Source organism: Astatotilapia calliptera, chromosome 5, assembly GCF_964374335.1.
Source record: "Astatotilapia calliptera chromosome 5, fAstCal68.1, whole genome shotgun sequence".
NCBI lineage: Eukaryota > Metazoa > Chordata > Actinopteri > Cichliformes > Cichlidae > Astatotilapia > Astatotilapia calliptera.
Window position 1 is genome coordinate 6589729 of NC_137426.1, and position 26481 is coordinate 6616209.

A 26481-nucleotide genomic window follows, 5' to 3' on the forward strand; every position below is an offset into this window, starting at 1 on the left:
CTGTCTGCAGTATTAGTAGATGTAGCCTATAGGCAAGCTTTTATTTTGAAGGGATGTTGAAGCTGCTGACATCGCGATAAAAAAAGATAAAACAATCGTATAATTTAACAAGATACAAGATACGTTTATGTTCCTTTAAATTTTACATTGTTTGGCAGTACATACTAAAATATGTGGTTTTATTTATGAAATTATTCAGACATTTACTCGATGGCCAAAGTGTGGACACGCCCACGTGTGACATCCGTCTTTTTAGTCCCGTGACACGGCTGTAATTGTTAGCAGTCAGCAAGAAACGCCGCGGTGTGGTAAATGATATGTTATTTGTTCTATGAGCAGTCACTTTCGCCATTAATATAACGTCTGCTGAAGCACGATGTTATCTCGTCTATTGAAGGAGCACCAGGCGAAGCAAAATGAGCGGAAGGAGCTGCAGGGTGTGTGATAACAAAAATCGATAGTGATAGCCGCCAGTGCTAACCATTGCTAAAAACAAAGCTCTCTTTGACTTAGGATGTCCCAGCACCACACAGTGCTACAGTCCGGTGTTGATTGATTGTAGTAATGTCTTTTTTCTCTCACAGAGAAACGCAGACGTGAAGCAATTGCTGCAGCCACTTGTTTGACAGAAGCCCTGGTAGACCACCTCAACGTTGGGTATGACGGTGATTCCTTTCTTTTTTCTTTTTGCTTATTTCTTGCTGTTCATTTTGGTTTGGTAGTATTTAAGGAATGCTCAGTCATCCAGGTAAGTAAATCTCCAAAAGTTGATTCTGTTGATCTGGACGTAGCGTTTTTAGTGGGAGTAACGTTTCGCCACTCTTCCAAGTGACTTCTTCAGTCTCAGTTTACTGCAGGTTTCCCCAATCGTATAAACAGTACATTTGCATAATGATCGAAACTAACACCACTGAAGGAACAATGCGCTGGGAGGTCAGTTCCATTGATCAACAACCACTGATCAAAGCCCATTGATCAATGGCCATGAGTACCATTCACATAGAGTTGGGGAATGGCTGCAATCACAGCACTGTAAGATGCCAAGAGATGTACCCTTAGACCCCCTTCTCGATTCAGAGATGGTCTTTGCCTTTTCACGTAAATGGCCTCCTTGACTACGCGCTCAAACCAGCGTTCCTCCCTGTCCAGGATGTGTACATCCTCATCATTGACACTACAGGCCACTAGACTGTAGTGTCTAGTAAATAGACTGCGGAGGTAGCTTTTCTGTGTTGTGCCATCCGCTTCGCCTGAGGTTGTTTGGTTTCCCCGATGTATAAGTCCTGGCAATCCTCCTGGCACTTAACAGCGTACACTATGTTACTCTTGTTTGCGTCGGGCGACCTGATCCTTGGGGTGGACCAATTTTTGTCACATCGTGTTTTGGGGTTTAAAAGCCACAGGAGACACGGTGTTTAGCAAAAATGTGTCTTGATACTCCTGAAACATACAGAATCCCTACAGGTTTTTGCTTAGGCCAAAACGCGCTGCGCCAAAAATTGCTGCGCCAAAAATTGGTCCACCCCCAGGATCGGGTCCAAAACTCATCCAGGTTTCGTCACTTGGATGAGTGACAAAACGTTTCTCCCCCTGAAAATGCTATGTTCAGATGAACAGAATCAACCTTTGGAGGTCCCACAGAAAGGTACATTTCACGCAATCTCTCTGGAATATTGGACATCTGTGTCCTGCACCAATTGTATTATTTACTTTTAAGTGTTGCTCTGAAACTGTACTTGTTTCAGCACCAGTAATTATTGATTTTCTTTTTTACATTGCAAATTTAGTCAATGGAAAGTAAGCAAGTTGTGAAAAATCTCTGAGCCCAATATTAACTTTCCACATGTTGTGTTGTTTACAACCAGTATTCAAAATCTAAAGATATTTAATGTAAAATGACAATAAAGTTAGAGAATATGTTACATTAAATATTTTTTTGCTTATTTAAAGTCAAGTGTAAACAATTTTAAAAGTATCTTGATTTTAGTGTGATGTTAATAGCTAGTAATTATTTATTATTTGTATCCCACTAATTAATAATAATTTTTCGACTGATTACTTCGTATATGGTATGTCAGTGCCAGGCTGACAAAAGGCTTTCACACACATCAGATTTTAGTCATACTGTTTCTCCAGGCTTTCACATTACTGACACCTTCTTCGGACCAAATTAATCAAACAGTTTATTCTTAACAGGATGGACATCGCCTAATATTTAACACAGCCAAAAACAGTATGCTGAAATTATTAACAATGTATTGTGAAAGATGTGATGAAACCAGGACAATCAGCTTAAGAGACTCAGAGTGGGATGCAAAGACCATTATTGTTGTGCTGCTCCTGCATGAAAAAGATTAGCCACCAGACCAAAATCCTTCTGGGACAAAGAGAGATTTTTACTATATTGAGTAACAGTGTATGGTTTCAGTGTATTGAAATTGAAGCGGCTATATGTATTATAATGCCCTAAACCTCATTATTTTGTTCTGTTTCATTTTAGAGTTGCACAGGCATATGTAAACCAGCGAAAGCTTGACCATGAGGTTAAGACTCTCCAAGTGCAGGCAAGCCAGTTCTCCAAACAAACTGCTCAGTGGATCAGTATGGTGGAGGGTTTCAATCAAGCATTAAAGGTAGGTTAAAAGGAAATGGCTGTCGTCTGTCATCATCTCAAATCTACCATATCAGTCTTGAACACAGTCATGTTGCAAAGTGATTTTGCAGCAAACATCAGCATTTTTTCAAGGTCAGTTAGGATGAAAATGTTAAAAGAACGTTATGATATTTAATAATATTGTACTTGTAATGATAATTTGTTTGACATGTTTTTTTGTCAGTATAATTTTTATCCAAAAATTCCCTAAAAGACATCCCCTTAAGTGTGTCAGCAGGCTAACTTCTAGCTGCAGTTCTTTGTGCAAGTGTGAGGAGTAAAACACATTAAAACTGTAACACTAGACGCTGGAGCAAATAAAGTGCTATTGTAACCTTGTGTTAAATAACGTCAGGAGTACATACAAACAAAACTGTTTATGCCCAGAAGACAGTGGAGATTATTGTGGACTTCAGGAAGCACACAGCCCCACTCCCCCCCATCATCCTGACTGACACCCCCATCACCTCTGTGGACTCATTCCGCTTCCTGGGTACCACCATCACCCAGGACCTGAAGTGGGAGCCCACCATCACCTCCGTCATCAAGAAAGCCCAGCAGAGGATGTACTTCCTGAGGCAGCTGAAGAAATTCAACCTGCCAACACGGACGATGATGCAGTTCTACACTGCAATCATCGAGTCCATCCTCACCACCTCCATCACCGTGTGGTACGCTGGAGCCACTATCAGGGACAAACAGAGACTGCAGCGTGTTGTGCGCTCTGCTGAGAAGGTGATTGGCTGCAGACTCCCATCTCTGCAGGACCTGTACACCTCCAGGACATTGCGGCGTGCAGCTCGGATCTCAGCTGACCCTTCTCACCCTGGACACAGTCTGTTTGACCTGCTCCCCTCAGGCAGGAGGCTCCGGTCCATTCGCACCAGAACCTCTCGCCATAAGAACAGTTTCTTCCCCTCTGCTGTTGGACACATGAACAATAACCATATGACTGTTCCCACCACTAACACATGACCCTACGCTGTGTTCACTGCATCATTCCATGTTTGGCACTGATCACCACCTGCACTCATGTATATATCTTTCAACGTAGCACTCTTAATTCTTATTCTCATGCATATATCTCATGTATAGCTCATGCACATATCTTTCTACGTAGCACTTTTAATTCTTATCCCTACTTTTATTTTTTTCATGTCTATTTAAGTGCTATTTATGACACTATGTTTGCACTGAAGCACCGCAGCAATTTCCTAATGTTGTAAACCTGCTCAACATTTGGCAATAAACCCCTTTCTGATTCTGATTCTGATTCTGATTCTGATCTTCCAAAGATCTGCGCTCTCTGTTGTGCACTGGCAGTTCCAGGTCAACACATCGCACTTGTGTAAAATACAAACTGGATCATGATTGGCTTAGGAGTTATTTGTGACATCACCAAGGAATTGCTTGTACAAACACATTTTAATTAGGGACTTAATCTGAGCTCAACACACTTTTCCCCTTTTGAAAAAGAATCCAAAAAACACATTTTGGGAATTAAAGACGGCTGATAGTGGGTTATATTTGTACATTAACAAGGTTGTGAATACTAATTTTTTCATGCTCTCATTTAAACAGGAAATTGGAGATGTAGAAAACTGGGCACGCAGTATTGAGATGGACATGAGGACAATAGCAACAGCGCTGGAGTATGTACACAAGGGTCAGCTTCAGTCTGCTTGCTCATAAACCATGAACATGTACGTGCTGGACATTTGCAAGTGAAACTGAATACACTGGAATAACATTTAAATCTACTTGAGTTGACCCCTATCAGCGAATATGTGTTTTGCCTTTGTCAGCAGTTTATTTGCTTGTCTGCACTCCCCTCTAAGTTTGCCAGGGCAGCTCAGATGAACATCAGAATTCTGCTGCTTTAACAATTAAATGCACATGTGCAGAAATTGTTATGTTGTTGTGTTAGCAGCAGTGTTGGAGGTGCTTACAGATCAAGGTTGCAACAACCTAAATAACAGTAGATAAATATTTAGAATAGAATAGTTCATGTACAAATGGGGAGGGGGAGGGGGGGGTGCAAAGAGTCACCTGTGGCCCTACTTTTTCTGAAACAGGAGAATCTGGCGATGGCCTCCAGGGGTGGAAGAGGAATCATTTTTGGGGCAGTGTTAATTACCCTTTGCATAGCCTTCCTATTCTCAGTTGTGGTCCTTGCGTACCTGATGAGTGGTAGAAGGCCAGCAGCAGCTCCCGGTCCTGGTTATTCTTCCTCAGGACATAGTCGTGTGCACACGCCATACATACAGTAGGGGGCTAAGAACACAGCCCTGCAGGGATCCTGTCACTCCATGTGGTGAGTGACAGTAGGCGATAGAGGTGGGGGCCGAGTCAGACAAATTGGTTCACTACATTGCCTGATTTGTTGAATAAAAGAGGAAAAAGTAACATTGTTGTAAAGATTTAGTTTACCCCTTTGCAATAGGTTAAAGAAGCCACAGACATAATAAACACCGGTTACCTTTATTTAGTATATCCAAAAAAAGCATTTTGTTTTATGGCTTTCTTTTCTGTGGCTGATACCTGAACGATGGATGGATTTCAGATGTTGTTAATGATGGAAAAATATTTTAATAAAGTTTAAAAATCTTCACTTGTGTTTTCTTCTTATAAAAAATGTGTTAATTGAACAGTTGTTACATATAAAGAAATTGGGAACAAGGAAATGTGAATATTTGTATAAAGTACCTCATTTAAGAAAGAAAAGCCTGTAGGCTGCTTTTTAAGGAGATACGTTGTCAGGAGGTTCATATGCACAGCAGATGTCAGTGTTGGGTAAGCACAGATTAAATCTTTACAACAGGAGAACAAGTGAGAGTTAAAGGCTGTGAGGGTTGCAAGTGGGCAGTTTCCTTCAAAATTACTTCAGGATCAAGAATTGTTTCTTTTTTTGTTTTTTTGGCTTCCCAAAGAGACCTTAGCATTTATGGACTTGCAACTATTGCAACAAGTTTTGATATAAATATAGTAAGTGGATAAATACCTGCCTGGCTAAGGTGCTTGGACAGTTTGTGGAATGTGTGACGTGTCAGTGAGTGTGGCTTGTGAGTTCACTAATCGTATTACAGGCAAGAAATTTACCACACGAGACTGCTCTTAATCTAATTTTAATGTAAAAAAAAAAAAGGTTGGATGTATTTGTTCTTTTTCCACCGGCCCAAAAATTACGCAGGTCATAGAGACTGTTAAAAGAGTACTGTATGAGCTTTATTACTGATATAACTGTCAGGTGAACTGAGGCAGTCACAGATTGTACTCATGCTTGGTCCTACAGGATTATCACAATTTGTATAAATACTCTTAAAACACAAAGTATTCATGCCGCTATAAACTAGGAACCTTCAGGCTTTGAAAATATATACTGTATACACTTTGTGGTGCACCATTTGAAAGGACCTGACGTAACATGTTAAAATGTCTTTAAGAAGATCTTGAAATCCAAGTGCACGTCACAGAAAAGGGTTTTTGTTTGTTTCGTTCCCACCACCTTTTTTTTAAACACACCAACCAAATGGTTACGCGTTGCTGGATTACCAGTAGCGGGCTAGTCTAAAGGGATAAACAACAGGGATAAAGCTTCTGTCCAACCAGCTGAACTAAGACAGGAGAATAACCAGAAAGGGAACGGGAAGAGGAGCGACAACGTGTGGAGCGCCATCACTTCCCAAAAGATAAAAAGGTAGGACAACACAGTTTTGTGTTTTACTCACCACTTCAGTTTAATCAAAGAAAGTAATTAGTTTAAATGTGAATATTAAAAACTCAAGATATGCAGAAATGGACTTTTGAGTTTTATCTGATTATAAATTTACACTGATTGAGATTTAAACAGTTATTAGCAAATTTAGTAAACCACATGTCATAAAAAACAAGAAAACATTTTAGAAATCTGTCAAAAACCAGTTAAAAACAAAAAAGATATGTTGTCATTTGCTATTAGGCTAATAGCAAACTGATTTCATGGTTTTGTACCCAAATTTGAAATGGAACACTAGAGAAGTCCCTGAGAAGTCACAAAATTAATCAAGCATTTAGCATTCAGTTGGAAAATTACTGTAATTTGGCATCAAAAATAATAATGTGGTTTATTTTTTTTTTCTGCTTTTTTTGTAAAACAGCAAATTTGAACATTTGTGGTTAACCAAAATAATTATATTCTAGCATTAAAAATATCATTACGGTGAAAGAGCTTGTACACACTGGTGGAATAACGATTACAGAAACATAAGAAATCAATTTGGTAATTACCAATATTGTTAATTTAGGGCAGCTGTAGCATAAACCTTGCACTGACATCTCTCTCTTTCTGAGAGTGTTCTGGTTCAGAAAATGTAATTATAACTCTACTTGCTAACTTAATTTATCCCAAATGTAACAAGATTTTAACAAGTATTAGTTTTTCCACACAATAAATATTTTGGATACCTTAAGCCACAGAAGTTTTTTTGTTACAATAATAAGCCTGCAGACTAATTAGTTTTCAGCAATCCCAAGCAGATCCGTTACGGGTATTAAAATTATGCTTCAAAAACATGTCTTCGTCCCCCCCACTCACTGGGTTTTACTCCATCACAAATGCCTTTTCTTTCTTCCTTAAGAGTATTATCCAAAGATTTATCACATGCCCAGAGCAGCCAAAGCAGTTTTGCATTAGGGGCACCCTTCAATTATGGCTCTCACTGAACAAATTCATTGTGTCAAATAGCTGTCAAAAAGATGAAATAAAACAATATAAAGCTTCAATAAAAACCTAATTATTGTGGAATTGAGACAAAATCGGTTTTGCAACATTCCTGAAATGTATCAATGTATTTCTGATTTACATTCTCTTCTCTGAAAACTGTATTTGAGAGCTTCCCATGTCAGTACATACTAACATGTTATTTCAGCAGGCATCAAGTTCTCACAGTGACTGAAAAACTACTTCTAGTCCTGAAGACATCATGGATACACAGTTTGTGTATGACCTTTTAGGGTAAGAAATACCAAAACTAAACTTTGACTTCTTGATTTCTTTGCTACCTGTAGTCATACCTTACCATACTCACGGATGCAGATGTGACAGTCAAATACTTAACATTCTTATTACATATTATTTGATCTCTTTTAGGGAAAATGCTTGGTTATACATTTCTGCTACCTTCATTGTGTTGTGGATTGTCGGGTGGCTCTACAGAGACAGCTTGGAGATTGAGGATTTCAAAAATAAGTATGTCTTTGTTACTGGCTGTGACACGGGGTTTGGAAACCTGCTGTGTAAGAAACTGGATCGTAAAGGTTTCCGTGTACTAGCTGGCTGTCTCACAGAAAAGGGAGCTGATGATCTGAAAAGAGTGGCAGGGCCTTATCTGAAGACTGTCCTGCTGGATGTGACCAGTCAGGATAGCATTGAAAAAGCAATGGAGTGGACCAAGCAAGAGGTTGGCGATAAGGGTGAGAGATGATTTCCTACAGTTACATATACGATTGTAGGACATTATTAGATCACACAAGGCAAGCCTGTAAACAAAACACAGCATCATGTTTTCCTTGTTTTGTCTTTTTATTTGCTTTGTAGGACTTTGGGGTCTTGTGAACAATGCTGGACGTTCATTACCCATGGGTCCATCCGAGTGGATGAAAGTGGAGGATTTCCACAGCACACTGAAAGTAAACATGAATGGAGTGATTGCCATGACAATGACCTTCCTGCCCCTCATCAAACAGGCTCGTGGTCGTATTGTAAATGTAGCATCAGTGCTTGGTAGAGTGGCAGCAAATGGTGGTGGATACTGCATTTCCAAGTTTGCAGTAGAATCTTTCTCTGACTGCCTCAGGTAAGACTCATTTAAAGGGCTGCTGCAACCATATATATTAGCTTAAGGACCCAGTTGGTACTCGTTTCTTATTTAGAAAGACAGACAGTGTATCATAATTAGAAAGTTAGCATGGGTGATACAGTTTTATTACATTTTCAGTGATAAAAAAGACCATCAGTAAATTACAGAGTGCACTAAAAATGCACACCATCTAACCAATTGTACAAATAGACCTAATTTGGCCACAGCGTGCCTCAGAGAAGGATTTTTGGTTCTGAGGCCAAACGGGGGGAAATGTTTGTTGCCCTCACTGACTCACATAGCTACATTAACTCTCTTTTTCTGCCAGGTAGTTGATTATGTTTTCATTAATGACAATGAAAAGCTTGCAGCCTGTGTTATAGAGCTAGCACTGAAACCATCTAAATCTATAAACCTGAATATTAGTTGGTAAGTGGAAACTCAAGACTTTACTAATGTTCAGTAGGTCATTCAACAGTATTTGATAGTAATAGAATACAATGTATCAGTTATAAACAATTGATAAGAACTCATTTGCACTCTCAGAAAATCAAGAAAGCCCGCACTGTAAGGGAATACTAATGACAAGTAGAGATTTTTAGACTCATTTTTTGGCTTAAATGCAGATGGCCAATCCATTTGGCCATTTGATTGGCCTTTCTACCAATCCAAATATTTTTATTAATATCTCACAAATAAATTGTAAAGCAGATATAAAGCAGGACATGTGTGAATGGTGACCTGTTAGAAAGTGGTGCTCAAAATTAGATGAGGTTTTGTTATTGCTATGAAAAAGCAACACACAGAGCATATCTGTGTTTCCAGGAGAGACATCCACTACTTTGGAATTAAGGTATGTATCGTTGAGCCTGGGTTTTTCAAGACTGCAGTAACGAGCCTCGAACCCATTGAGAGGGAGCTCCATCGCCTGTGGAACCAACTCAGCCCTGAAGTAAAGGCCAGCTATGGAGACAAATACCTTGATAAATGTAAGTACAATGGGCCGTGGACCATCTGAAGCATTTTATTGATGCAGAATAGATCAATTGTGTCACATTCTTACTGATTTTTTTTTTACTCGTTTTTGTTTGTTTGTTTGTTTTTTGCTTTGATACACTAGGAATGAAATGTAACTGTTAATTTTAGATATAAAAAGTCACCTATTGAGAAGTGACTTCTAAGATTCATACATAACATGTTAATCCAAAAATATCTTTGCGTGCTTTTAAAAAAAATGAAGTATAAAAATAAATCATTGAACATCAGATAAGAATGAAGGATTCTTGGAAATTGCAAGTTTACTGTGGCTTAAAAAAATCACAAATTACTCTCTGGTCACGATACATAATTCTCTTTTTAAGATGTCAATATACAGCGTTTGATCATGAATGCCGTCTGCGACTCTGACCTCACTAAAGTGACCAACTGCATGGAGCACGCTCTCTCTGCTGCCTACCCTCGCACCAGATACAGTGCTGGCTGGGATGCCAAGCTTGTCTGGATCCCCCTCTCTTACATGCCTTCCTTTGTAGTTGATATTGCACTGAAGCTCGTGCTTCCACGTCCTTCAAAGAGCGTCTGATTTGGGATGACCTACTTTATGTCATTTTGACGCAATAAGGAGGCTGACATTAAAAAAGTTTTTTTTTCTTGATCTATTTTCCTTATCAGAGTTGGCCATGCGATGATAATACGACAACTTTAGAAATTACTGTTATTATATTTATAAGTGTATACCATAGAAAAGTCTTTTTCCTCTGTAATGTCTCTTTGACACTTCTAGACAACACAAAAATACTCATACAGTTTACCGTATGCATATTATTCTGTTTGTTGGGTGTTTTAACGCTATTATTTAATGTGCTTGTTATGGATGTTGTTCACCATGGAAGCCTAAATAAAGAACATTTTAATATTAAGAAACTGTGTTTGTCAGAATGCAAGGATGGGCATGCTGCTGAAACGGGAGTGAGAACGGGCTGCATACAGAAAGAAAATAAATAAAGCTTTGCTCTGAAACAATGTCTACAGGCTGAGCTACAGTTATGGGCAACATGAACACGGCAGTTAAATGAGAAGAAATATGCATATATGAAGACTCATGCACTGTACAGTGGGGCAAAAAAGTATTTAGTCAGCCACCGATTGTGCAAGTTCCCCCACCTAAAATGATGACAGAGGTCAGTAATTTGCACCAGAGGTACACTTCAACTGTGAGAGACAGATTGTGAAAAAAAAAAATCCATGAATTCACATGGTAGGATTTGTAAAAAATTTATTCATAAATTAGGGTGGAAAATAAGTATTTGGTCACCTCAAACAAGGAAAATCTCTGGCTCTCACAGACCTGTAACGTCTTCTGTAAGAAGCTTTTCTGTCCCCCACTCGTTACCTGTATGAATGGCACCTGTTTGAACTCATCATCTGTATAAAAGACACCTGTCCACAGCCTCAAACAGTCAGACTCCAAACTCCGCCATGGCCAAGACCAAAGAGCTTTCGAAGGACACCAGGAAAAGTATTGTAGACCTGCACCAGACTGGGAAGAGTGAATCTACAATAGGCAAGCAGCTTGGTGTGAAAAACCAACTGTGGGAGCAATCATTAGAAAATGGAAGACATACAAGACCACTGATAATCTCCCTCGATCTGGGGCTCCACGCAAGATCTCATCCCGTGGGGTCAAAATGATCATGAGAACGGTGAGCAAAGATCCCAGAACCACACGGGGGGACCTGGTGAATGACCTGCAGAGAGCTGGGACCAAAGTAACAAAGGTCACCATCAGTAACACACTACAACGGCAGGGAATCAAATCCCGCAGTGCCAGACGTGTTCCGCTGCTGAAGCCAGTGCATGTCCAGGCCCGTCTGAAGTTTGCCAGAGAGCACATGGATGATACAGCAGAGGATTGGGAGAATGTCATGTGGTCAGATGAAACCAAAGTAGAACTTTTTGGTATAAACTCAACTCGTCGTGTTTGGAGGAAGAAGAATACTGAGTTGCATCCCAAGAACACCATACCTACTGTGAAGCATGGGGGTGGAAACATCATGCTATGGGGCTGTTTTTCTGCCAAGGGGACAGGACGACTGATCCGTGTTAAGGACAGAATGAATGGGGCCATGTATCGTGAGATTTTGAGCCAAAACCTCCTTCCATCAGTGAGAACTTTGAAGATGAAACGAGGCTGGGTCTTCCAACATGACAATGATCCAAAACACACCGCCCGGGCAACAAAGGAGTGGCTCCGTAAGAAGCATTTGAAAGTCCTGGAGTGGCCTAGCCAGTCTCCAGACCTCAACCCCATAGAAAATCTGTGGCGGGAGTTGAAAGTCCGTGTTGCTCGGCGACAGCCCCAAAACATCACTGCTCTCGAGAAGATCTGCATGGAGGAATGGGCCAAAATACCAGCTACTGTGTGTGCAAACCTGGTAAAGACCTATAGTAAACGTTTGACCTCTGTTATTGCCAACAAAGGTTATGTTACAAAGTATTGAGTTGTATTTTTGTTATTGACCAAATACTTATTTTCCACCCTGATTTACCAATAAATTCTTTACAAATCCTACCATGTGGATTCATGGATTTTTTTTTTTTCACATTCTGTCTCTCACAGTTGAAGTGTACCTCTGGTGCAAATTACTGACCTCTGTCATCATTTTAGGTGGGGGAACTTGCACAATCGGTGGCTGACTAAATACTTTTTTGCCCCACTGTATGTGTGTGATTGTCGTGTTTTTAAGTTGTGTATGACTGTATTATTGTTGGCTCTTTAAACATTATTTTATATTATTTTGTATACTTTCTAAATGCAGTTCAGTAGCTCCGGGACATTTTCAACTGACAGAGATGGAATTAATTACCATGATGGAGGGACATTATTACTGTTTTATGTTTTTTAATGCAAAGAAGCAGATAGAGTGAGTCATCTGAACCACTAGAAGAAACAAGAAAAAAAAATGTTTCGTCAGAACTGGGTTCAGTATTCTGGCACATTGCTAGCCAACTATAAATGTACACCACATTACATTCAAACCTACTGACTGGAAAATCCACCAGGTGGTGCTAAAACATCGCATGAAAGTTTCAGAACTAAAGTGCTTAAAATTGCCGTACTATAAAGATTAGATTTTTTTCCCCATAATGTTGCAAAAGCAGTTAAGTAATGCGTAAAATATTAATATTTCTTTCTTATGCGCGTTTTAATACTCCAACAGCTTTGGAGTTTCAGATTGGGAAATTTATTTCTAGCTTCTGACCGGCTCCTGTGCAGACTCTGCTGCTTTCAAATGCTCCTTGTAAAACTTTAACCACGCTTCAAACGAGTATTTGTGGAGTTGTGGGTTGTGACACATTCTAGGCTGTTTTAATAATATAAACCTGTTTCTTGTTGTGCTGTTTAAGTAGTCGAGACCTCTATATATTTTAAGTTAAATGTTTTTTTCCAAGTAAATGAACTGTACTTGTAAAGGGCTTGTAAAAAAACAGTCCCACCTTTCCGATGACACATGAAGGTAACAAAACTTCAACTTCAGCCTAAAGCTGGTGCGTCAACGACCTCGCACGATCAGCTGGCGTCCAGCTCAGAAAATAACAGCAAGGTTATCTGTGTTGATTTCATCCTGAACGAACTATCGCGAAGGCTTTATTTGTGCCGTTTGTCGCAGCCATGCATTTCCTGAACGCGCTGCGCCTGTCAAACTCTGCTCAACTGGTGGTCAAAAGTACAGATGTGGCGAAGAAGGTTTTCATCGTGCAACCAGCATGCTGTTTGGGCACGAAATCAATAACTCAGTTTCAGAGACGATCCCCTGCACTACGAGATCGTTTGCATCTGAAAATGTAAGTATGTGTGTGCTAAACTGGTGAGAATCAGCACCTTCTTACTGGTGTGAATTCGTTTAAACAGAACGCCTCTACACTAACTATTATCTGCCATATGCTGGTATATAATTATTTGTGCATAAGCAGTTGTTTTCTGTGTTATGGGCACAGAGAAACTATAGGAGGAAGAGAACAGTCACCATATGGACCTCCATATAGGTGGTTATGTCTGTGTGTGCAGCATGTGTAGGCTATAAAAGCAATCTTGTCTTTTATTTGTTGTTGTTGTTGTGTTTTTTTTAAGGGAATCCAACACTTCTTTTGATTGTTTTCCTCTTTTCAAGAGTGTGCTCTTCACTTCACCAGGAATATGCATTCAAAGCCATCTGGTTCCGGAGTGGAAAACATGCTTTTCTACACCATCACAGAGGGAAAAGAGCAAGTGCCCATCTCATACTTTACAGCAGTAAGCAGACATCATCTGTACATTACTTTATATGCACTGTTGCTACTGAATATATACTATCCTATTAATTGTACATACTGTGTGCAATGACATTAATGCTGACAACTTCTTATTCGCAGGCACTGAAAAAAAATGGCCTTCACCCATCCGATCCTCGCCTTAAAGACTGCATGGAGAAGCTCCGAGAGGCCGTGAAGGAATCTGTTGGCGAGGTGATGATGGACAAAGACCTTTTCCACAGGTGACAAGCGGTTTCTCAAGGCTAAGAAAATTTATGTCAATAGCACCTCTAAAGCACACAGGCAGTTCAAAATGATTGGGAAATGAGTCAGTTAATCATTCTTTAATTAAACTAAAAAGAATCCAGTCTGACCAAAACTTAATTTAATTAAAGAATTTCTTTTGTATTTTCCTGCAATTTGGTTCTGGAGCAATTTGGGGGCCATGGTCTTGTATATACAGGTTTACTGCCAGGGCGTTATGAATATAACTATATACTGTGATTAGAAAGCCTGTGCCTTTCCCACTGACAAGAGAACAGTCAACTCCACTGTAGTAGACCATGATAACCCCCATATCTTGTAAATTTTACAAATGCAAACTGTTTAAAAGACAACCTCTATCTTCTACTGAAGTCCAACCAGTAGAAGATAGAGGAAAGTCTGGATAATTATTTTATATCACTTTGATTTTAAGTAGGCCTAACCATTGAAATTCTCTTTTCTAACAATGTAAAAAAAAAGTTTAACTACACATTTAATCTCTGAGAATAATGTCAGAAAAAAGTGGAATTACACAGTAAGTCCTAGATTTTCCACATGACATAGTAATGGTGGTGTAGTAGATGAAATAATTGAAAGAAATCTTTCACAAGACAGGAAACAAGAATTTCTGGTAGCTAATTGCTCAGACTGTCCTGCAATAACAAAACAGAAAGTTTCTCTTAATTCACAGAGAATGCTCTTTTCTTGTGGATTCAATGTAAAGACAGTATTAAAAAACAGGAACTTTTCTCTTATTTAAATATTCATATATTTTTTAATTACTGTGGTGTAATATAAATTGTGACGGGGGAGGTCTTTAAAAGCATAAAATGCTGCAAAACCTATTAAAATACAGTTAAAAATACAAACATTTATAACCCCTTCACGTTTTCCAAAGCTGTCCATTATGCCGATTCTGGCCCCTGGGCCTTAAGTTTTATACACATGGTCTAGCTGGAAATGTGTGCACTTTTTAACTTAATAAACAAAGCATTTTACAATTAGGACACAGAGATCAGATCAGTAACCCTGTGGTTATTGGACAGAGAGCCTGAGCCACAGCTGCCTCTGTCTACAGAGTGTGATTCAATTTGGAAAAATGGTTTACATTGCTGGTAAACGCTTTATGTCTTTGATCACTACAAATCAAATGAGGCTAAGTTTCATTGCATTAGGGTTATTTACACTCAGTACGTCGACCCTCGCGGTGAACTGCCTGTAAGTGCTGACATTTAACTGTTAGTCCTGCGGCTGCTGGAGATATAGTTTTGCTCCCTTTTTTTAGTTTTTTTTGTTGTTTTGGTTATTTCATTGTGTTTTGTTTTTTATTATTAGTATTATTTCTTATGCCACTCTGTGAAACCAATGCAGTCTGTGGATAAGCCCATGATTTGTCATTTGTGTGTCAGTTTAGCAAGTCAGAAATCAAGTTAAGAAAATGGCACACAGAATAACTTTTAGCAAACTCTAAAGGGCAACAGTGGCCAAGAAAAATGGATCTAATGCGGCAGTTGACAGGAAATTTAACTTTACATTTCTCCCACAATTATTGTTGTTTTTTTGTGGGACTTAATCTTCGTTACACTATCCCTCAGAGAGGGCTATCTTAGCTGTGACAGTCCATGGTGTTTTGTTTTCCATGCATGAGGAAGCAGGTGCAGGCATGAGACCAAATTATTTTTAGCCTGACCTTCCACTAACAATCCATTTTAGTACAGGATTTGTTGTATGTGATGTTATGCGTAATTGTTTCTCTCTTCTTTTGTCTTCCACGTACTTTATGTTCAGTCATTCAGACAGGTTTAAGAATGATAAGGTGGAACTATAGAATGTAGAAGAAGTCGGAACTAAATGGACAACATTTTATGCAATTTTTAAGGCTTCTGGTGTCACAAATTGTGCGCATACAGATTTTTTCTTTATAAATAATAAATTGAAAAACTGATACACTGTATAATGTAATGCAAATACGTACAGGTATAGCTTAAGAATGTTAGATTTATCATACAGTAATAAATTCACACACATTGTAATGTCATAATTAAATACATGCATTTCATCAAGATCCATCCCAAACATGGATGTGTGAAAGTCGGTGTCAGGACATGTCAGTTTTATTTACTGTCGTTTTGATCAAAGGAACAGCTTCTCACACTTAATGAAAACTGACAGCTGCTGGCTTCCACTTACTCTAGAGGCTACACACACACACACACTCGTGTGTGTACTCCTATCCTTGTGGGGACATCTACTTGACATAATGCTTTTCTTTCCCTAGCCCCGTACCCTAACACTAGCCATCAAAAATAAATGCCTAACCCTAACCCTTAACCGGACCGTGCACCAGAGCTTTATGAAAAGAAAACTAAACAAAACTCTCTTAATACCTAACCATAACCCAATTGTATCTCTTTAACTAAAACCGCATTTTGAATCTGAAATGCCTTCAGACTTGTGGGGACCGGGCTATTGGTCCCCACAAGTATAGTAAACTTCTATTCTTTGGTCCCCACAAAGATGTCTAAACAGGTACACAAACAACACACACACGCAATGAAAGTATTTTCTTTTTATTTAGTGCTCTTGAGTAATTCTGCATTATGCTGTTTTTGTCTTAGATGTGTAGGAGGAAACATTGTTCTGCTAATCCAGGCCTTCAGGAAGAAGTTTATCATCCCTGAGTTTGACCTGTTTGTACAGAAAATAAATGAAATCTACGAAAAAGTGCAGAAGCAAAGTGATGGGAAGGTAAACTTTTCCTAATTTAGTTTTCCATGCTATGATGGTTTATTTGCTGCGTAAAGCTTTCTCCTAATTCATCCTGCTGCCCCAATATCTGCACACATTAAACATAATACTTGATGAGTAAATAAGGAATCTCTTCTACTACATTAACATTAGTTCTAACAATTACTTCTGAATGAGCATTACTTCTGTCTTAACTTTAACTGTGTTTCTCATTGTGACTGCAGGTTGCAGACTACATTCCCCAACTGGCTAAATTCAGCCCAGAGCTATGGGGTGTGTCTTTGTGTACAGTTGACGGACAGAGGTAGGAACTAAACATTTGAATAAATGAAATGAGAGTCTTTTATGAGATTTGTAGAGATTTATAGAGCTATTTTATTCATATATTATGAGATTCCTCATTAGATTGTGATTTCCCAGCTATCACTGAATGACAGCTGGAAACAAAGATTCTTCTTGTCTAGTGTGTAACTAGATTTATTTGATTTGACATATTCTTTGTAAGACAATTTCATGTGAAAAAATTTTGCAGAACATCAGCCTAATGTTTTGCTGTACCTTTGTTTTATTTTTGTCCAATTTTGAGTCACAGACTTACTGATACACATTTCTGTAATCAAAATATAATTTTTAGTTCCAGTCTTATAATCTTCATACACAGTGCATTTGCTACAGATTTCAGAAGGTGAATCAAATATAAATGAGCGTTCTCTCAGTCTCTACTTAAACATAGTTCATACTTTTTTTTAAAGTGATACTGCACATTCAGTATGACTGTCACTTTATTTTCAAGATTGTGTAGGCTCTAAAGGTCTATTCTGTTTTCTTTTTGCAGGCACTCAGTAGGCCACACCAAACAGCCGTTTTGCCTGCAGTCCTGCGTGAAGCCCCTGCAGTATGCCATTGCCGTACATGAGTCAGAAACTGAGAAGGTTCACCGCTATGTTGGCATGGAGCCCAGTGGACTCAAGTTCAATGTGCTTTCACTTGATGATGAAGGTATGTAAAGCCTCATTACCTCCTATTGGATTATAAAAATCTATCAATGCAATCAGTGCGCGGAAATGACACCTGAAGTTCAAAGAAATCTAGTTATGAGGCATCTAGCACAGCACATAACATGTATCTTAGTTTCCTTTTACTCCTGCATAAGTGCTAAACTGACTGGATGAACAATGTCTTCGTCCAGATGAAACCCGAATTTATATTCTCATAATAATTTTATCATAATGTTTCTTTATTCTTCTGCTTAATATCAAGGAAGAAATCTAGCTGTGTTACTCTGACACAGAATTTAGGTCCTTCACAACTGTCCCTGACACTGGTTTCCTTCTCTGAGAAATACTGTGAAATTCAGGCCATTTCCGTTCCACCGAGTCAAATTTTACACCAGTAATAATTAATGAAATGTAATAAACTGATTAGTTGCTATTTTGGTAACAAGGTAGTGTTTGTAATTGTTTTTCAGTTAAAAAAAAAGAACAAATATTTATTGGTTGCCCTTTTCAAAAAAAAAAAATTGGTAACACAATATACATTTAAAGACATTTTGTAAATTTGTTTTTGCAGTACTTTTTTGGTACAAATATTATTCTGTTATTCAGATTATATTTCATGCACATTAGGAATTTTGTCAGGACCCTTTTTTTAAAATATGCACTCGTGGTCAGAAATTTACATATACCCATCATGAGCATGTATGTTTGGTGGTAATTTCAGGAATTTTAATGATTTCTTTGACCTCTTCTTTTGGAAGAGGTGGAATGATTGTACAGCTTTATTTTGGAAAATATGAAAATATTTTATTAAAAAAAGAATTCGGTGCACAAATTTGAATATACTTTGTAATTTCTCTAATCTAAAAAGGTTAAAAAGTATACATACAGGCCCAAATTAAATTTTTTAAATAACTGTTGTTGAAGCTTCTACAGTGCCTTTTAACCTGACAACGCCAAGCCCTATTAGCTTTGTTAGTAAGCTACAAGTGGTATTGTAGTCTCTTTTTGCCAGCATAAAAAGAATTTGTTTGACACTCATTGGGTTGAACATTAGCATTGAACAAAATCATTATTTCATAAAGAATTTGTCTTCAACCCTGTGTCTTATCTTACTGTCCCGTCTCATAGATAAGCCCCATAATCCCATGGTGAATGCTGGAGCCATTTTGATCAGCTCTCTTATCAAGGTAGACAGATAAACACTTATCACTCTCTTTTTAGTGAAAGACTGTGGCAGCAAAAGGTTAGTTGCAGATTTTATATATTTTTGAAGCTCAAATCTCTTAAATAAAGAAATTAATATTAAAATATGCACTAACTAACTGTGTTTACCCTGCTGTTGAGTAAGACTCTTGCAGCAATGGTACTTTGCAGTAGAAAGTTATGCACTCAATTTAAAAACAACTTAATGCATCAGATGTTTTACTGCATGAAAATTTGTGATGTTCTATAGCATATTTAATGTTTGCCTTAAAGTTGGACCACTTGGTTTATGATCATTACCTGCTCTTCTCTTACTGCTGATAATAGGATACTAAATCATGCAATCAGTAACACATTCGTGTTTTTATACTGTGCAATTGGTACCAGCTTCTGAATGCAGGAGCTGAGTGAATGTGGCAATTATACTCAGTACTGTTTGTTTTTACACAAGCAAGCGACTCTCCTTGTTTTCAGCCTCACTCAAATAAGGCAGAAAAGTTTGACTATGTAAGTAATGTACCTCCAGTTTTCTACTCTGTTTAGACCATGAATATAAAAATGTAGGCTTATTATTTTGGTGCTCAGAGGTATGCTGAAAAAGCACAGATGTTTTTTTCCAGGTTATGGAGTTTGTGAAAAAGATGGCTGGCCAAGAATATGTAGGATTCAGCAATGCCACGTGAGTGCATTTCAAAATAGAGTTGGAGTATTTTGTATTTATTTGCCTCCATTTAGCACAAGCATGAGTGAAAACCCATATGGAAAAGATATATATATATAAATCTTATAAAGTTTGTATCTGTCTTGTGTGAAACTTGTATGAAAAGCATACAAGAGTGAAAACACATATAAGATCCCTTGGAAAATTATATAATGAAACTTGTATGTTTTGTATACTTACTAAAAAAATATATGAAAGTAATGAGAAAGTGGCCACTTTCATGAGTAAATCATGTAAGCCTTATATGATTTATATATGATTTACTCATGAAAGTGGCCACTTTCATGAGTAAATCATATATGTTTTTACTATTTCTTTTCCATATGGAAAGACTTACTGTGTTTTGGGTTTAGTCCACTACCTATTGCATTATTGATGTTTTTTTTATATTGATTTCTGCTCTTTCTTTGTCTCAGGTTCCAGTCAGAAAAAGAAACAGGTGACAGGAATTTTGCCATTGGATACTACATGAAAGAGAAGAAGGTCAGTTTCAGAAAAAACATTTCCTAAAGCTCACATATATGAATTTAAAAGTTTCAACTTGATAGTACTTATCTTTTAGTAATTAAAAACAATCAAAATTAATCATCCATGATTTAATTATGAAAGTAATGACTAATTGATCAACTGAGTGTCTCATTGAGGTTTGCAGACAAGTTAGCACTAACCAAATGACATTAACTTGTTTGCCATTTTATGATGTGTGACAATCATGGTGACAATGAAGGATCAAATGAATAAGGCCTGTAGGACACAAATCAGAAGCCAGCCAGAAACCTCCAAGAACTACTGATTTTTCCTTAGCAATGGTCGTATTACTTTTAATATGTTGGACAACTCAAGCAATGTCCGCATGAGGTCATGTTAGAAACTCAATAGATGACACACATGACAAGGAAAAGCTAACATTTAAAACCTAAATACTGTATTTTTATCCATTTTAACCTATTATAAAATGTATATTTTGATTAGGTACTCAGCAGTCATATTCCACATTTATAATAAGGTTTTTATATTATTTAATTTTCATGAAACCAAATTGCCAAGTTTCAGATAAATATTCTGCTTACTTTGGTCAATCAGATACTCATGATGATAATATTTCACTCACCAGTGTTTTCCTCTGGGAGCAGATATGATCGATGCCCTTGACTTCTACTTCCAGGTAAAATGTCAATAAAAAGAGTCTTTTGCAGCCTTTTATTTATGAAAAATGATTCAGTAGTTTCAATAATAAACTGACTATTCCTCTCAGCTTTGCTCCATTGAGGTAACCTGTGAGTCAGGAAGCATCATGGCTGCCACTCTGGCCAATGGGGGAATTTGCCCAATTACAGGCGAGCGTGTCCTGAGTACTGAGGCTGTGCGAAACACCCTGAGCCTCATGCACTCCTGTGGCATGTATGACTTCTCCGGCCAGATGGCTTTTCATGTGAGTAACAGCAGGATGTGATGGAAAAAGCACTTCACTGTGTCACAACAAAAATAGGAATAATCTCATTACCTAGAACAAATGGCACATTCAGCCTCTCGTTCTCATCTCACAGGTGGGCTTGCCTGCAAAATCAGGAGTATCCGGTGCAATTCTGTTGGTGATCCCCAATGTGATGGGAGTGATGTGCTGGTCTCCTCCACTGGACAGGGTTGGAAACAGTGTCCGAGGAATACACTTCTGTCAGGCAAGAAAATAGTTTCTGTTTTATTATATTTAGACCACTTATGTTTTGTTTTTTCACGTTAATGTTTTAATTTGAATTTTTAATGCAAGTAGAACATCCTGGCCTTTCTAATATTTTTCTCGTGTTTAAATTGGCTCTGAAGTTGTCAATACTTCAGGCCTTACGGTAGAAGCTTTAATTTTTTAAAAGATGATGATGATTACAGTAATAACCAGTTTAGTTTGATAAATAATTTGCAGTCATTACACTATCGACATCGTCTTAAAGCCAGAAGCCTGGCTTCGACTAATACCATAAATATTCCCCCAGAATGTGTCTGTAGTTGCTTTACAGAGTGCAAAATGTCTAATAAACCTGACTTATTCTGTGGCTGTTATATTCTGTTTTTTTAATATTTAATTATTTTTTTTTGACAGAACAAAACAGAATAAATAATTTTTTTGTTCCCCCCCTAAAGATTAAATCATACTGTTTTTGTTTTCTTAGGAACTTGTGTCAGTGTTCAATTTTCACAATTACGACAACTTGAGGCACTTTGTAAAGAAACAGGACCCTCGCAGACAGGATGGAGATGACAGGGTGAGTTGCTCGTATTTTGTTTGGTACTGTATGTAATATGCGCTGTGCTCTAAGCCTCCATGTTTATGGCTCTGTGGTGTTTTTGCAGAACAAGTCTGTTTTCAACTTGTTGTTTGCTGCCTACAGTGGAGATGTATCGGCACTGAGAAGGTAGATAATCGAGACTCCTGATTTTGTCTGTCCTCTATAAAACATTTCCCTCACAATGTCTAAAACAGGCCCTGGATCAAATTACCTCAACAATGTTTATTACTAGTAAGGTGTAGTGAACAAAATGACCTTTTATACCTAGTACAGAATCAGAGCATAGAGTATAAGACCAATAAGAGTTCTCTTTTTCTTTTTCTTTTTTAATAAGACAAGTGTGGAATCCACAATTTGTTTCAGGGAGGAGATACAAATCTCTTTGGGGTTGCATCAGTAAAGGCAGCTAGTGAAAAAATCTGCCAAATCAAACATGCAGGGCTACCCGCTGCGGCGACCCTTTGTGAATAATGGAGCACTTGAAAGTAGCTGACTGATTTGTTTTGCAGATTTGCACTTTCTTCCATGGACATGGACCTCAAAGACTATGATTTTCGAACAGCGCTTCATGTTGCTGCAGCTGAGGGTAAGCGTCATAAGTTCAGGCTAATTTTACACTTATTCGGTCATTTTTTTATTTACTTATTTATTTTTAAATTAATGACTTCAAAACAAGTGCAGTTAGCTTAAGTCATCATCTGAGATCAAACTAATCATGACTTTGATCCAAACAACATACATTTAAAGTTTTGCTACAACACAAAAGTTTGTCATAGATGTTTAAGAAAACTTGGTGTAATTGTAAGATAACAGATGCAGAAAGTTGCAGATTTCAGTTTTAATGATGATTGGTTGGTATAGCAGATAAAAACAACCTTTATTACCTATCCACTGTCTTCTCTCAGTTAAAAGAATGGTGTCTGTTCACTCTGTCATTTCTTTTCATTGCTGACTGATACAAAAATACTTAAACTTGTTAAATCGTTTGTTTTGATGCTCACAGCAGTAATTAGCGCAAAGTTTTCACTTTGTTTATTCTCATGATTAACAGTAGAGGTTCAGTACCTCTGGCTCACATTATATAAGCCACTAATGAACCAGCTCATAAACCCTTACAGAGCACCATATGGTAGATTATTTGTCTTCTGTTGCAATGTTAGTTTATTCACAGCACAGATTTAATACTCCGCTGCCACGACTACAGCAGTAACGTTTTTCTTGAAAAGAGCCTCGTAAGCAAACTATTTGTTTCGAGGATTAACATGGAAGTAACAGCAGTTTTCTTCCAAAAGGGAAAAGGCAAAGATTCCTAAATGCCATTCTGAGCTGGATTCCAATAGAAGGAATTAGTAATTACATATTTATTGTTTTTTGTTTTTACTTTAGCAGATTTTCTTCTCCATTTCTAATTCTGTGGTGCTACTAGATTAATTTGTCAATGGTGACAATTTGGTTTTTTTGCTTTTTAAAAATTATATTCTTAGGTCACATGGATGTAGTAAAATTCCTCACTGAAACCTGCAAAGTTGATCCATTTGTAGAAGACAGGTGAGATAAATACCTTGTATATAATTCTAATTATAATCAATTGATTACATTAACCCTGTACTGTCATACTACTTCATTGTAAAGAGCCTTTTTCCATCAACTAAACTTTTCCAATTATTTATCAGCACACGATGTTAATACCACAGTTTGTATACTCTTGGATTTTGTCATCCATAGTTTTATGAATTGCCTCTCCATCACTTGCAGGTGGGGGAATCTACCGGTCGATGATGCCATGCAATTTGGGCATGACGAGCTAGTGACGGTGCTCAAAGATTACCAGCAAGAGTGCAAGCAGCAGGAAAAGAAGCAGAGTGAAGCTGTGCATCCCCAGAAGCTTGACACCATTGACGGCATGGTGTGATAGCTAAAATGAAGTTCTGAAATTGTAATACATCAGGGCATTTGTGCAATTTTCCAAGTTTAGAAATATGGGTGTCCATTTGTAGCACGAAACATGAGTGACGCACAAACAACAGAATATAACTGTCATGGAGCTTTATGAAAGATTTTCTTCAAATTCGAGTCAGGTGAAAATTTTATTGTTTAGCATTTCCTTTTTGTGATTTTGAGTCTTTTTGTTAGAAACACTAGGCAAGTAGGTTGGTGCCACCCATGTAATTTTGAGTTTGTTTTGAGTTGAGGTTTAGGGTCTTTCCCTCTTGTTTTTGCTTTTCTAGGATAATAGCTCAGCTAAGTTTTGGTTTTGTCTTTTTGGTGGGTTTTTTTTGGCACAACCTAATTGTCCCTTTCTCCCCCACATTTGTTGTTTGAGTCTGGGTTATTTATTTTGTGAGAGCGCTGCCATTAAACCTTTTTCATAACACCTGTACCGAGTTTCCGGAGTTGTTGTGTTATCCCCTCCTGCCCTCGAGGAGACGCAACAATTGCATTTTTAGAACACTACAGTCCGTATAGCATTTCTATTCTATAATGTATATATGTGTGAGGTTCACTTGATTGATATCTCTGTCAAAGTGCAACCGAGTACAATGTAGTGCCACACAAAGGGAAATTGATGCCACCTGACTCAAAGTTACATGGATTTCAGCAGCAGGTGACAGGGTGTAAACGATTTTTGATGACAGGAAGGTGCTTGTTGTTTTTGTTCTATAAAGGATTTTCCCTCCTTTGCCTTGTCTGAATGTTGTGTGACACTCGTCTTTTTTACTCCCAGTCAAACCAACTATCAAACTCAGCGTATTTAAATTATTTGAAATCCATACCATAAACACAATGACATAATATCACAGTTATAACACATAGTGGCCAACTTAATGTTAATTTATTATGTATATGTTTATACCTTGACTTGGGAAAACTGCATGTTTTTTACTGTAAAAAAAAGAGACAATGAGTGTCTCAGTGTGGTACTTTATGATCTCCAGCCTCATAATAAATTAGGTTCCAAAAACTAAATGATGTGAAAGGTTTGGCATTAAAGCCATGTATGCCACCCATAGCTTGATTTTATTTTGATTTTATTAAGCTAGTCAGTGCTTCATAGTGTGACAAATTTGATATTAAATATTTTGCAGCACCGAGTAAATCAACTGAATACATGATGAAAAAGCAGCAGGAGTGTGTGTTTTGCATAATCAAGATATTTCAATGAAAACAAATGGAACAAGTAATGTAATAAGAACTATTTAGCGAGATATAACAAATGTGCACCACATTATTTTAACCATATAAAGACTGTACCATGAAATAATTGCCAAAAAAATCACATTTTCTGAAACAGGATTGTGTATTTAACCTTCTGAAAAATGTAATAAATAAATAAATACAAATGTGCATATATGAGCTTATATTGCATATATGAGCTTTAATTTACACTATTTTTGTTAAATCCAGTATTTTTGTGCAATTTCTTGCTTAGAAGTCACACTTTTAAGTCTTTAAGAGTCTTTAAGACTCACAAAAACTCATAACAAATATGATACCCTTGACATTACAGGGTTGACTTCCCTCTCCTTACCAATGCTTTATTTATAAATGTAGAGTTAATAATTTTTGACAGATTGTACCTTTAATTTCATGCATATGATATAATAGACTGTAGCCACAGAGCACAAATGCTTCATTTTTTCTTTAATCCATCAGATGGCACTATGTGCCTGTCCAACATGTGTCCGTGTTGTCTGCAAACTGGTCAACCTACAGTATCAGTTGTTATCAGGTGGAACAGTGTGCCTTAGATTTGTGGAGAGAACGAGCACTGCTGAGCAATAAAGAGCTTATATAAGATTAAGCTGACGTTCAGAGAGACTAGTGCCGCCTGAAGAGACTATGGTGGTCCTGACAGGATCTTGAACCCATTCCACTAAAGAAATAAACAGAAACAGACATTTAGACAACAAATATGCAGTGCAATATTTTCTACACATTTTACTTGCTCTTTAAATGGATTTATTTTAGTCTCTTAGACCAATATTTCTCTTTTTTATTTTGGAAAGTGAGCAAATATGTCACAACTGTATCCAGCACTTTGAATGATTTACAAAGAAAATCTACACCACCCAGTCGATTAGGTGCAGCTCTTGATTTGAACGCTTTACTGTGTGTAGACTGGTGCTCTTCATTTTCTCAAAAGCATTCAATAAAATCGATTGTTGGCAATTGCTACCTTGTCGAAGCCTGTGGTTTTTTCTACCTTAAGAAGACAACTGGTGAGGTATCAATGTGTGTCTTCTGAAAAGACAAACACATTTGTATTGCTTTCCACAATGATTAAAATTTTGGACTCTGGACAGTTCGTGACTCAGATAAATTGGACCTGCTTATTAATGTCGTAGACAAGTGTTCATTTTTTTAATGATTTGAACTTTTTGGCATGAAGGAGGTTTAATGAAGCCAGAAATATAAAAGCTGACTTTAATGAGTTGGCACAGGGATGTGTGTGAATCCCACAAGGATGTTAGGATTTTCTCAA

At 37.7% G+C, this 26481-nt stretch overlaps 3 protein-coding genes across 6 annotated transcripts; all 3 read left to right on the forward strand.

Moving 5' to 3' along the window:
- The first annotated feature begins 234 nt into the window (after window positions 1-234).
- On the forward strand, window positions 235-3920 carry bloc1s1 (biogenesis of lysosomal organelles complex-1, subunit 1). 2 transcript variants are annotated; one of them, XM_080301621.1, is made up of 4 exons: window positions 235-437; window positions 585-657; window positions 2501-2633; window positions 3041-3920. In XM_080301621.1, exons 1-4 carry the CDS (start codon window positions 377-379, stop codon window positions 3626-3628), a joined length of 855 nt encoding a protein of 284 aa, XP_080157747.1. In that variant the 5' UTR covers window positions 235-376; the 3' UTR covers window positions 3629-3920. The 2 variants fall into 2 exon arrangements, with proteins under 2 accessions (XP_080157747.1, XP_080157748.1); XM_080301622.1 differs by having other exon boundaries at window positions 3044-3920.
- A 2291-nt stretch (window positions 3921-6211) lies between these two features.
- On the forward strand, window positions 6212-10413 carry rdh5 (retinol dehydrogenase 5 (11-cis/9-cis)). 2 transcript variants are annotated; one of them, XM_026166343.2, is made up of 6 exons: window positions 6212-6350; window positions 7564-7646; window positions 7782-8104; window positions 8229-8487; window positions 9316-9479; window positions 9852-10413. In XM_026166343.2, exons 2-6 carry the CDS (start codon window positions 7615-7617, stop codon window positions 10070-10072), a joined length of 999 nt encoding a protein of 332 aa, XP_026022128.1. In that variant the 5' UTR covers window positions 6212-6350; window positions 7564-7614; the 3' UTR covers window positions 10073-10413. The 2 variants fall into 2 exon arrangements, with proteins under 2 accessions (XP_026022128.1, XP_026022127.1); XM_026166342.2 differs by having other exon boundaries at window positions 6214-6350; window positions 7561-7646.
- A 2615-nt stretch (window positions 10414-13028) lies between these two features.
- On the forward strand, window positions 13029-24691 carry gls2b (glutaminase 2b (liver, mitochondrial)). 2 transcript variants are annotated; one of them, XM_080301623.1, is made up of 18 exons: window positions 13029-13335; window positions 13684-13783; window positions 13903-14024; window positions 16665-16794; window positions 17019-17098; window positions 17630-17793; window positions 18921-18979; window positions 19470-19502; window positions 19616-19674; window positions 20133-20199; window positions 20831-20881; window positions 20972-21148; window positions 21264-21395; window positions 21882-21974; window positions 22063-22124; window positions 22508-22584; window positions 23483-23546; window positions 23754-24691. In XM_080301623.1, the coding sequence occupies exons 1-18, from the start codon at window positions 13163-13165 to the stop codon at window positions 23908-23910; spliced, it is 1800 nt and encodes a 599-aa protein (XP_080157749.1). In that variant the 5' UTR covers window positions 13029-13162; the 3' UTR covers window positions 23911-24691. The 2 variants fall into 2 exon arrangements, with proteins under 2 accessions (XP_080157749.1, XP_080157751.1); XM_080301625.1 differs by lacking the exon at window positions 23483-23546.
- The last annotated feature ends 1790 nt before the right edge of the window (window positions 24692-26481 follow it).